The 13,174-nt window shown below is 35.3% G+C and overlaps 1 protein-coding gene across 1 annotated transcript in view; it reads right to left on the bottom strand.

Moving 5' to 3' along the window:
- LOC109045062 (agrin) overlaps window positions 1-13,174 on the bottom strand; it is a 267,061-nt gene that overhangs the window by 114,798 nt on the left and 139,089 nt on the right. Inside the window, exon 6 of the mRNA XM_042713167.1 lies at window positions 6,917-7,141. Coding sequence (XP_042569101.1) covers window positions 6,917-7,141 — 225 coding nt within the window. The remainder of the gene's footprint in view (window positions 1-6,916; window positions 7,142-13,174) is intronic.

Below are 13,174 nucleotides of genomic sequence, written 5' to 3'. Positions count from 1 at the left end.
GTAAGCCAACACAGTACAAAGATGGCAATTTCGTCTCTGTTCTTTTTTCTATTATTCAGTTCAATCATCACATTCAATTCAGAAACTAACAACTAGCATACACATTACTTTTGTCATATTTTTTATTGAACCACTGCAAAACAAACAATTTGGGTCTAGAAGTTTTTATAAGGAGATATGTTCTTATTCACATTTCCAACCCTAAAAACAACAGTAATGACAGGGAGAAAAGTGTAACAAGAGCCAAACTCAAACACGTATCGCACACATGAGCACCTTAGCTTCATATCGGGCTATTTAATAACATAATATCGAGTTTAGTTTCAACATGAATCAATCACATTTAAACTATTCTGCAAAAGTGTGTGTTTTTTTTTTAAATGACATATTAAAATATATTAAAAACAGAAAAGTTATTTCAAACTGTAATAATATTTCACTGTTCTACTGTATTTTTAATCAAATAAATGCAACCTTCTTTCAAAAACATTAAATACATAAATCTTACCGACCCCAAACTTTTAAACAGCAGTATACATATATTTTTCCTGAAGATCTTGATTAGATTTTTTTTTTGATAAAGGTTAGATTTAAACTAGTGCTGTCAGTTGATTAAAATGTTAACTAATTATTTTCACATTTTTTTCTGAAATTATTCATGAATAATCCCACTTATCATTAAAGTTTTTAAATTTCACTTTCAATCTTTAAATGAATGTAGAAAAACATAAAGAAAGTATATATTTGTTTAATAGCATCTGTTATGACTGAAGGTGAGTATCACTGATACCAATACTACTGATGTCTCTGTAATTGTTTTCTTTTTCCTAATATTTAACCATTGACTATGGCCCTTCAACATTACAGTATAATTGAGAGCTATCAATTTTAACATTTATAAGACTTAACTTCAACATCTTAACAATAACAACTTCTACTTTAAATGAACTTAAAACAATCTTTATACAAACTCTACAATAAAGGTTATATTTAACTACCTGTACCCTTCAGTAAGTCAGTAATATACAGAAATTGAATACAATTATCAAACACTAAATTATAAAATTAAATATAGATTAATCCTTTAAGCTACAGAAGTTATTGATTTAATCTTTTTTTCTTTTGTTCTCTGATTAACAGACACCACAGCAGCTGGGTTATTAGGTTATTTTAGCTGCTAAGTTAATTGCATTAAATTAATGCAGAACTAATTTTGACAGCACTAATTTAAACTCTTTAGAACAGCGCACCTCCAGGACCAGAGTTTTTGGTATCTGAGCACATGCCCTAACCACTTCTCTACAGCAACAATGCCATTTTTTGACTAGAATGTTCTGCTTTTTCAAAGCATCTTCTAGGCACTATTGATGGAGCTGTTGTCAATGGTGTGTCATTTACTGAGAAGAAATACTAAAATGTGAAAAAGATAAGGGTGACAGCTGAAGGGATGGGAGTGATGAGTATGTGGGAGCTGATGGGTCTTTGTGGCTGCAGGGGGCTCCGGGCCCCGGCCCTGTATGGCAAGATCATAATTGTAATAGAAATGCCATGATGATTATTGAAATAAGTGTGACAGTTTCGCCAGCCTCCACACTTTTTCAGAAATAAGACGACACAAAGGACTTATCAGCCGGTGTCGTGCTAAGACAATGCTGAGCTGCGAGTGAGTCGCACAATCACAGGAGAGAAAGAAGCATGAAGACAGAGAGAAAAAAGACAAGAGAGACAGAGAAGAAAGGACAGAGGAAATTAGACAAGGAAGACAAAACACGTAAACAAAACAAAGAATGAGAGGAGAGGAAGAACACAGGCAAAAAAAAGAGAACAAGAAAGTGGGAACAAAATAAGCGGGAAATGGAGACAAAGCCACAGAGATAGAGAGACATCATGAAAGCAAATAACACACAGATGGACACATGCACACTAGGGATGTATAAAACAACATATTTTCAGAATCAACTAGCCAGTGGCTCTTTCCTGAATGACTAGTCGACTAATTAGGCTAGAAACTGACTAGTAAGCTACTAACCCACCCTAAATGCACACAAATCAAATTCAATATTTCAGTCAATCAATCAATACATACATACATAAATAAATTCATTTATTCATTCATTCATTCATTCATTCTTAATCAGTATTTTTGTCATGTTTTACAAGAAGAAAAATATCTAAGCTTCCCTACATCCTTACTTTTAAGGATGTTTAGTTATGTTTTTTTTATATATAATTTAAGGTTACAGTCAGTTAAGTCAACCCATTCTAAATGCACACAAATCAAACCCAGTACTTCTAGCACAAAAGAATAAATAACTAAATAAATACATGAATTAATGAATAATGTTGTATAGATGTTTTCTTTTAAATCAAGACAAAACAAAATTAGATTATTTTTGTTTCTCAAGTAAAATTTATCCTCTTGATGTTTGTTTTTTTCTGAATATTTTTGTTTCTCAGATTAATTTTTTATTGTTTTAAGGCTGCTGAGATGTCTTCCTGGAAAACCAGAAAGTCTTATAATAATAATATATTTAATATATAATTAATATAATATATAATATATATTTGCACTGTAAAACAACATGACCTATAGACATTTTGGAGGTCACATTTCTTATTGTCTTATTTCAAATGTAAATATGCCAAAGTTTGCACCCTAAATGCACGCATATCAAGCTCAATAGATCTAAAGCTCTGAATTAAAAACAAATAAAGAGTTTGGTTTCAAAACGCAATAAACACCTTTTTTTTTTTAAATTGAGTTCCCACCAAAATCAGTATTGTATCTGGTCGGTATTGAAAGTCAATTTGTAATTTTACGCAAAATGCGATATCCGCCGTGTTATTCTGTCATGTTTTCGCCCTATCTTTCCAAACCGTGACAAACACCAGTCTCCCTTCTCTGCAGAATGCGATACATCCGCTGATCCAATCACAGCGCACCATTCCACGCACTGTAAACAGTAACTGACAAGCTACGCAATATCGCGTTCATAATCACAGATGAATCTCCTTTGATTATGAAAGCAATATTACGTAGCTTGTCAGTGATCTATGGCTCTGTGTATTAAATGCTGCTCCATCTGAAAGCATGTGATGGAGATTTACTACTGATCACAGAACCGGCTTTACTGACGAGATGCGCATGACAATCGCAAGTGATTTATCGTGCAGCCCTGAAAAATGAATAATTTTGAAGCCATTGATGAACCTGTGGTGGTTTCTGCGGTGGGGAAGAAACGTAAGCTATTAATAAGATTAGTATTGACCAAGTTCTGAGGCTGTAATGTGGATCAGCTTACTTTGTTATGTATTTTCAACACTTTTAATAAGAAAAATAACTTTTATATTGATTCAATGGATTTATTGCATTTTGGGGGAAAAATATTGTTTTATAATAAATCTTTGAAAATCAAAATCTGGATTTAAATTTTTAATGTTATTATAATCTAAAGATGCTATGTGAAAGTTTGAAACAGAAAATAGTGGTTTTCATCTTGCCAGTTTCTTGGTAAAGAAAACACATTTTTACTCAAATTAATCAAATGGATTTATAGCGTTTTGGAACCAAACTCTTCAAATATACAAGCATTAAGCATAAAAGCCCAAGTAGAGAAGCAGGCTGACAAAGTGTTGCTGCCAGGTCAGAGACTGGTGTATACTAACACAATAATATGACGGCTCTCAAAGGAGGGGAGTATGGAGCTCGACCAAAACGGTCCAGCACAATGCGGGCAGTGCCTCCAACAACATCTCGCCATGCAAGCCAGCCATTACCACTGGAGAAACCATTAGCTCCCATTAAGAGAGGCCGGCTGGAGCCAGCATTCAGTGTATCGCTGCCTAACAGTACCATGCAGGGTTGGCTGTTAATTAGCCCGACACACTGAGCCCCCGCTCCAGCAGGGAGTGTGTATGAGGCCGCTCCATTAGTCCACACCCTGTATCTGTGCGCCTGACAGTTGCTGGCCAAGACCTTAATGCATGTTTTGGAGGAACAGTGGCTGTAGCCGCTATTTACGGGAATGAATGTGTATACAGAGCTGGCCAAAAAATGTGTCTAAGTGTGCTTTGAAAGAACAGTGGCCCATGTCCTGCTGTACGATTGATTGTGGGTTTGTTTGTTTTGTTCCTCAATTCTCTGTGTAGAACAACAGTGTTTTTCTTTTGTGTTTATGTTTGCTTTTGTAGTGCTGTGGGATTGATTGTGGGTTTGTTTTTTTATAGAAAAAACATGTACACATCCTTAAAACAAGATACATTTACTTCAGAAGCCAAAATAAAGTAGTTGTTAAAATGTTTAGATGTGCTTTCCTGAAATACAACACTACACTTTTCTAGCAAATGTATTGTCATTTAAGGTTGAGATGTTATGTTTTCTTTCTTTCTCAAGTAAATTTATCTTTTATGAATTTTTTTATATATATATATATATATATATATATATATATATATATATATATATATATATATATATATATATATATATATATAGTATTAGGCATGTTTGCATATGCCTCAATTCTCTGTGTAGAACAACAGTGTTTTTCCTGAAAAAAGATGCGATCTAAAAAGATGCGATAATTTTTATAATATTTTCTTCTTATAAACGTTTTAACATTTATTATTTTTGTTACTCAAGTAAACTTTTTTTTTTAAAAAGATGTTTAGATATGTTTTCCTGAAAACAAGACAAAATAATAATTATTTAAATAATAATTACTGCTTTTGCTTCACAAGTAAATTTAACCTCTTTTAAGGATGTTTTCTTGCAAAACAAAACAAAGGTAATGAATACTTCTGTTTCAAAACATTTTCTTATGTTAAGGATGTTTAAATATTTTTCCTTGAAAACAAAGCATATGATTATATGCAGTGAAAGACAGTAATAAAACATGACTTGACTTTTTTTGTGATGTCATTTTTTCTTATTCAGTCTTATTTAATATCATTCTTATTTTCAAACAATACAAGTAAATGTAGTGTCCTTCAGTGATAAAAATACCATTTGTAAGTGTTGACTGAGTCAGTAACCGCAAGGATGGTGTCTCTAAGTTAGATTTAGAGTTGTTGATGTCTGTCCTCCTTGGTGCTTTGTACTCTCGAGGGGGTTAAAAAAAAAAAAGACACTCTCCCAAGAGCCGCAGAGAAACATACTCCACACGTCCTCTGGGACCCGAGGCATTCATCTAGCCCTGCCACCCAGAGAGCCATCATTTACAAGAGGTGACTTCCCTCCGAGTCTGTCTGCCTCGCTCTGCCGCAGGAAACACCACAATGTCACACTCCCCATACAAGACACAAGACTTGCTTTCAGAAAGTTTATAAAAAAATACAGCAAAAATCATCTTCTGAACTGGTACTTTTATCTTGTTTCTTAGTTGTTGTTTTTTCTTTTAAATATCTCAGCATAAAACACTCATAAAACACAAAATATATTTTCAATAACGTTTATGTTTCTAGCCCCATGGGCAGAAAGCTCTCAAACTCCTGTTAGATTTGTGCACTAGAACAATTCCAATGCCAGTGAAGTAAGAAAAATATACTTACTTTAAAGAAAACTCTCTTAAAACAAGTTTCACTATCTTCAATATCTAAATTGATCTTTTTTTAACTGAAAAACAAGACAAAAATGCAGATTAAGAAAATGATTTTTTGGCACTGCAGACTTGGCTGTGATTCATCGAACCATCCTACATTTTTAACAAGAGTCCAATAATGTTCAGTCAAAAAACGGCAAGGTTAAATAAGAAGGAGAGTTTGATCTTCGTTAACCAATAAGGAATAAGGAAGCAACTGAAAATGATATAATGATCAGCCTCTGAGAGTGCAGGGTATGCTAGAGCGAATATACGGGAAACTTTCCTAACATGCCAGTTTTCTCTTAAAAATGTGAACGTGTCCAGACCTCATCACGGAGTACAGATGAATAAAAGAGATCAAAATAAAAATCTGAAATGTCAGAGAGGGGCGGAATAAGCTGAAAAAAGAAGCTGACAGCTCGTCAGGCAGCGTGGAAGGGAAATGTCATTAGGCAGTGCAGGGTGGGAAGGGGGCTTTTCATGAACGACACTCTGTCCTCATGACTCAAACTCCCCACTAACATGAAACAGCCAGGATTTAATCAAAGAAGAAGAGCTCAAAAACCCAGACAGTTAGCATGGCCAAGTGTTATGTGACAGGAGCTTTCAGCAGAATAACTGATCTGTTGAATTTTTTTTACTCAAAATTAAGCCACAATACTCTTCTACAAACATTCAGAATCCAAAATCACATAGGGGATAACACAATAAAAATTGATGTGTTACATTTTATTAAAATTGTAATTATAATTATTATTATTATTATTATTATTATTATTATTTATTTTATTTATTTTTTACATTTTTTATAATGTTCTTGTTGAACTGCGTTACTTGCATATTCATTTAATTTTATTTAATACTTTTTACAAATACATAACATCAACTTATGTTACTTTTTTTCTGTGTTGTATAATTTTTTTATTTTGTTGTTATTATTATTATTTTTTTTTTAATTATATATTATTATTTTTTACACAATATTTCATAGTAATAATGCAATCATTATGTTCATCATACAAAACAAACAAATAAATACATATTAACTGAATTCAACATGCTTTTCTTTGTAACAAGTTTATTTTCTCACTGCACAATTGGTATGTTTAGCTATATACTATAGCTTGCCTATATGTTTTAAGAAGGGGCCCCTTGTACTTTAAAAGTAACACTTCCCAACACTGACCACAACTGCATTCTAAAAGCAGTCAAAACGACCTGCGATCACTTTGAAGGAAGCTACAATGCAAGAATGGCAAGATGGTAACAGAACTACATGTGATAATCACAATAAATGGAATGCTAATGACTAAATAAAGGCTCAACAGACTCACCGCAGCGGCCTTGGTGATGCACACGGATGTTCTTCTGAGCGGCACAGGCTTTCATGTTGAGCTCACATTCACTTTGGTAGTCCAGGCCGTCGCTGCCGCACACCACGTTCTTGGGGACGTTCTCACAACTCAGAGGACACATGCACTTGGCGGACAGACCGTCAGATGACTGGATGCAGGTGCTGCCAAAGCTACAGGTCACGTCGCTGCATGGGTCCTTCAGGGCTGAAAAACAAGGAAAGGAGAAAGTGAGTTTAGAAAATGCATGAATAACATTTGACACCATCTGAGATGTTGTTAGTGGCTCTTAGAGTGTTGCTATGTAGTTGCTCGCTGGACTTGGTTTTTAAGTTTTAAACACTATTCTTGTACTTATTCATGCATCTAGCACACATGGTGGAAGATGAGTTACGTGCCAAAGTTTTATTAATATAAATACATTTTATGAATATTAATGTTATCACTAATAACATGATGTACTCTTGGTCGTGTTCGGATAATTGGCTGGCTGCTTGTCATGTTCACACTATAAAGTGTTTTTAAGGTGGGAGTTCATGGGTGAACTCCAAACACGAACACTACTACTGAGATACGATTGGGTTAAAATGAGGCATGGTCTCCCAGCACCTCCACACGGCTCAGACGTGCCCCGTGTCGATACAGATGGCAGAATGAAGTGGCTTAACCCGGGCTGAAGAACAGCTCAGTGCCCCAGACTTGAATATTCGGTCACAGCTGGGTGGGTGTACAAACAAGTCACTCTAATTCACCACGGACCATTTCAAGCAAGCTTTGCATTCACAAAACATTCTCAATTGCTATGCTTCAGCTACCCGTCCTAATGCTGGAGGGACCTAATCAGCTTTCTTCACTCTGAAAATAAGAAAGCACCATTTTTTCTGCAAAAGACTTTTTTAAAAAGTCTATTTCTTATTAAACAATCCACCACTCAGGAGTGAAGTTGAAGAAATGATTTACACAAAAATGAAATTTCTTTCATCATTTACTTATGTTGTTCCAAACAGATCTTAAACCCTGGCCACTAATGCATTATATATATATATATATATATATATATATATATATATATATATATATATATATATATATATATATATATATTCCAAGTCCAAGTCTATTGAAGCCATATGATAAGCATGTGTGATGAATAGACTGCAATTTCTCTTAAGAAGAATGTAAACAAATCACACGTGAATCAGATTTTGCCAGTGAATCAGTGTTCTTTTAGTATTATTTGCATACTTTATATACTTATATATTTGAATTAATGATATTTTAAATGATCTTTTATTTTAATATTTTTTATTTGTCATGTTAATTTTAGTAATCTCATGTGCTTGTCATCTTTATTAATTTTTGATTTAGTCATTTTAACTTCTACTTGAACTTATTTTATTTTACTTATTTGGTTTCATGGACCATTTTTACCATTTGTATCCTTTTTGCTTTAAAGCTTTAAAGCTTCAGTTACCACTAATTGTAAATTTATATAAAACCATGACCAGTATACTCCTCGCATGCTCTTTATTTCATTTTTTAACTGAAATGAATACATATCTATTTTTGATACTCAGAGGAACCATCTGATTATTATCATTATTATTTAGATGATACATATTCATGAGCCATTGACAAACACAGAGATGCTGAAAAAGGAACGGACCGTGTCACTTCAGAGAGGGCTAGTTTCATTTCCTACTGTCCTTAGACACGCCATCGGCTCTAATTCATTCTCACTATCTCCATCCCTGTTCCATCACCTCTTCTGTGCGTCATATCAGCCTACAGTCTTTTGTGGGTTTTACTTTGTGTAAATCTGTTAAGAGAACCCACTTGTTTAATTAAAGGTTTGTGCCTGTCTCTAAGGACCACGCTCCACAAACCCACTCACACACATGTGATAAACCTGGCAAGCGGCATCGTAAGGATGAGATCAGTGGCACTTTATGTGTTGTGTGATCAAAGTGTTCATTCTCTTTTTCCTCCTCTCTCTCTCTAAAAAAAGATGACTGTGCCTCCCTCGTCTTTGCACGTCTGAACCTCGCACTTCATCGGCCTGGGCTCACTACCTAACCAACCACTCGCACTTCCAAAAAACTCACTGTAAATGTTTGTGTGGAGGAAGTCAAATTGATGTCTCTGTGATGTATGTGTGCTATCAGGGAACCATTGTATGTATGTAAGTGTGTATGTGTGTATTTTCTGTTTTGTTATTTTGTGAAAACAAAACAAAACAAAAAAACATGGCACCAGAATTTCCTAGCTACTGCCCTGGTTGAGAACCTCTAGACTAATGGGGTAAAATGGGTCAGTGGGTAAGAAGTGACACCCCCTTATTAAAAGAAAAAAAAAAAAACTGTGCACAACTTTTGTCATGTGACAATATGTATAGAAAAAGGCAGTCAAATACAGCTGACAGCAACTGAGAGATGCACATGAAAAAATTTAACATGCATTTTAATGCAAAAAAATTATATTATAAATATAAATGTTAAAAAATAATGTATAATGATTTAATAATATATAATAATATTTTATTGTTTCAGTTTATTTTAAATATTTTTTATTTATTGCCACATGATTCATCCCTAACATGTTGCAAATTGCGACCCCTCCCTCGCCTATGCAGTGTATTTTTTCCCTTAAATGATAAACAAGTCTGTTTAGTCTATGATGGCCTTTGAGATGGACTGACGCATTCCGGTACTTTCCTCATCCTCACAGTCATAACTAATGGCAGCTGAGCTCTGACTCATTACTTCTGCTTCGACAGATTAGCCTCAACCCCAAAAGCCTGCCTCTAAGACAACTGATTTCATCAGTCTGATGTAAAGCGCTTCTTTAAATCAGTTCTGATATATCTGTCAGGAAGTACACATTGAGAAGAGTCCGATGATGATTCACATAAACAGCTTCCTTCTCAGTGGCGCTCTGTTTGTTTTGTGACAGTACGCAGAATTGCCTCTGCAAACCCATTAAATAACAGTCTGTGCTTTTCCACCTATTGTCACCGAGAGTTGATGAGTGTTGAGGAAAAGAATGAGCTGATTAAAATGCAAAAGGTATAAGGTGTGTACGTGACTCCGCTGTGTTAGCACAGATAAGCTGCCCTCTCAGGCTGAGACAAGCAGGCAAATTGCATGTTAGAATGTGACCGGTGTCGCAAGCCGAGAGGCTACGGACTGCTGGGGTCACCAGGAAGATGAGCCGTTTCCTCCTATGCTCTAGTGCATATTTTCAAGGACAGAAACACAGTATCCAGAGGAAAGAGTGGGAGTTTATAGTCTATTGATGAACTGGAAATGTCTCTTGCAGCCAATTAACTGCTTTCCTCCAGCTCTGAACAGGTTAGGACAGGAAGAAAGTAGGAAATAATAGGAACTATACAACTAACTAATAAGCCGGCAAAAAGGCATAAACAGAGTGAGAGGAAGTAGAGACAGCTAGAGAAGCTTCCACTGATGTACCTCTCCGACAGTGCTGTGATAATGTGTTAGTGCTGGATGTATTAATGCGTAATGCATGCAGGGAGCTGTCAACGGCCGCTACGAGATCCTGATGGGATGGGCTCTGCACTGCGGGCCCCGGGCGCCCTCTCCAGCCTGACAGAAGACGTATGTACAGTATGAGCGTGTGTATGTGTTAAGGAGGCTTGAGAGGAGCTGTAGGTGGTGTCGCTCTCATCTCTTCTATTCTTATACTGTAGGAATATTATAGATTCAACACAAGTGAACCACAATTAACAGAATTTGGTGACACAGGGGCAGTTTCCCAGACAGAAATTAAGCCTACTCAAATGGCCCTCTAAACCAGATTAAAGGGATACTCCACCCCAAAATGAAAATTTAGTCATTAATCACTTACCCGCATGGCACTGCAAACCCGTGAAAGCTTTGTTCGTCTTTGGAACATAATTTAAGATATTTTGGATGAAAACCGGGAGGCTTGTGACTGTCCCGTAGACTTCCAAGTAAATTACACTGTCAAGGTCCAGAAAAGTATGAAAGACATCTTCAGAGTAGTCCATCTGCCATCAGTGGTTCAATCGGAATTTTATGAAGCGACGAGAATACTTTTTGTATGCAAAGAAAATAAAAATAATGTCTTTATTCAACAATTCGTCTCCTCTGTGTCTCTCCGCATCACCATAGCGACATTTTGGAGAATATCCGCTGAATGCAAGCACCATACGCTCTTCTGTGTCAGCCGTGCTGCATGGATGCGCTGTTTTCATTCAAATCAAAGCATAAATACAGGTACATGTAGAAAACGTATCCTTGTGTTGCGGTTGACATAGAAGAGTGTACGCTGCTTGCGTTCAATGGCTATTCACTAAAATGGCACTACGGTGATGCGGAGAGATTTTTATTTTTATTTATTTAGAAAGATCATAATTCTAAACATAACAGCCTCTCTCGCTCTCTCTTTACATATATATAAAACAGCTGCTTTGTGTCAACAAATGACAACTGATTGTAAGAATTTATTACAAACATATTTCTTTTATTCCACAGCTGATGTGTGCAGCTTATTCTGCTTGCTTTAAAAAGTTTCCTCTTGTTCAGTAAAGTTTTTTTTAATAACGAGTCTTTTTTTTCTGCTGCCACTGTTTTCCTTGGGTTTGCTTCTCAGTTTAAATCTTAAGCATTTCATGGTTTATTCCATGTTTTATAGGCAACCTCTGTTGAGCTAATTCAGATTAGCCCAGTTGGTTTTCTCAGCTGGATAAAGAAAACCAGCGTCTCACTAGGGGTGGGAATCACCAGAGGCCCCACAATATGATATTATCCTGATACTTGTGTCACGATACAATATTATTGCGATTTTAAATATATTGTGATATTCTGCAATATACTGCAATTTATTACCTTTTCCAACTTCAAATTATGTCCCCAAATGAAAACTTTGGCAACATCTGTTTTAACTAAAAAGCAACATTTCTCAGTTTGTTTATCTCACTTCAATTTTATTGTTGCGGTGCAAAATGGGATTGTCAAGCAGACAAACTGACCAACACTTTCATGAAAACCTGTCATAAATGTTGTATGCACCTCGCAAACTCAACTATTTGTATTACAATCTAGTCTAGCCAACCTTGATAAAATGTAAACAGGTATGCACTGCTGTGCTACTACAGGTATTTTGAACAATGCAATTTGAACTTGTACAAAAGTTGTGCAGACCCTTCAGCAATTGGGGCATTTAAAAGTAAATGTACTGTTAAGTTTAAAATAATTGAAATATAGTCTTACATTAAAATAAAAATGTTATATTTAAATTTAAATTTAAATTTACTATTGTTATTTTTAAATTTGATATAATAGGTATACTATGCACTGCTGTGCTCATCTTAGAGTATTTTACTTTCATGCATTCCATGTAGTTCCAAGCCAGTTTAATCACCATTCTATATTAATGCGCTGCTTTAATTGATGCACACACACACTCACTGATGCACACACACACACACACACACACACACATAAACACAGTGAGAGAGGTCGGAGATTGCAGAAACTTATTTTCGGTGCTGCCCTGCACGTTTTATTAATACAATAACATAGATACTAGATCGCTACATTATCTTCCTCAGCAACGAGGTAAAATTAAAAATGAATTAAACAGCTTCATTGTTTGTAGAGAGCGATGCACAAACGCAGGTAATTCACACACAAAACTGTCATTTCTCTCTCAATTGTGAAATCATTCAAATAAATGCTATAATCATTCAAACAAATGCGGTCTTACCACAATATTTCATCTCTGTATATGATTGATTTGAAGCAGAAAGCTAGAGCTAACGAGCCGTAACTGAAGAAAATAACCGTTATTTTTACCCTTCCGGTTAAATATTGCGCTGCTAACATCATAAGCAGCTTTAAGTTGTCAATGCTTGCAAATGACCATGGAATAAGTGTTATAATCAACTGCTTGCCATGTATTAAAGGATTTTAGAAAAAACTCAACACCACCATCTAGTGGACTGTATTGAGAATTTTATTGTAAGAAATAGATTTTTATTATACTACCAAATAGTATAATAAAAGATCGATACTTCCCATACGTGTATTGCCGTTGAAAATATCGCGATACTATGCTGTATCGATTTTTTCCCCCACCCCTACATCTCACTAGTAAAATTTTGATGGTTGAGGGTTGCAATCAAGGTAAAGATGATTACGATGACATACAGTAGGCACGAGTGAGTCTGACAAGCAAACAAACACTCTTGACGCA

Source organism: Cyprinus carpio, chromosome A23 (assembly GCF_018340385.1).
Source record: "Cyprinus carpio isolate SPL01 chromosome A23, ASM1834038v1, whole genome shotgun sequence".
In the NCBI taxonomy this organism is placed as follows: Eukaryota; Metazoa; Chordata; class Actinopteri; order Cypriniformes; family Cyprinidae; genus Cyprinus; species Cyprinus carpio.
Note: the sequence above shows the minus strand (reverse complement) of the source record. Positions and strands in the feature narration are given on the sequence as shown.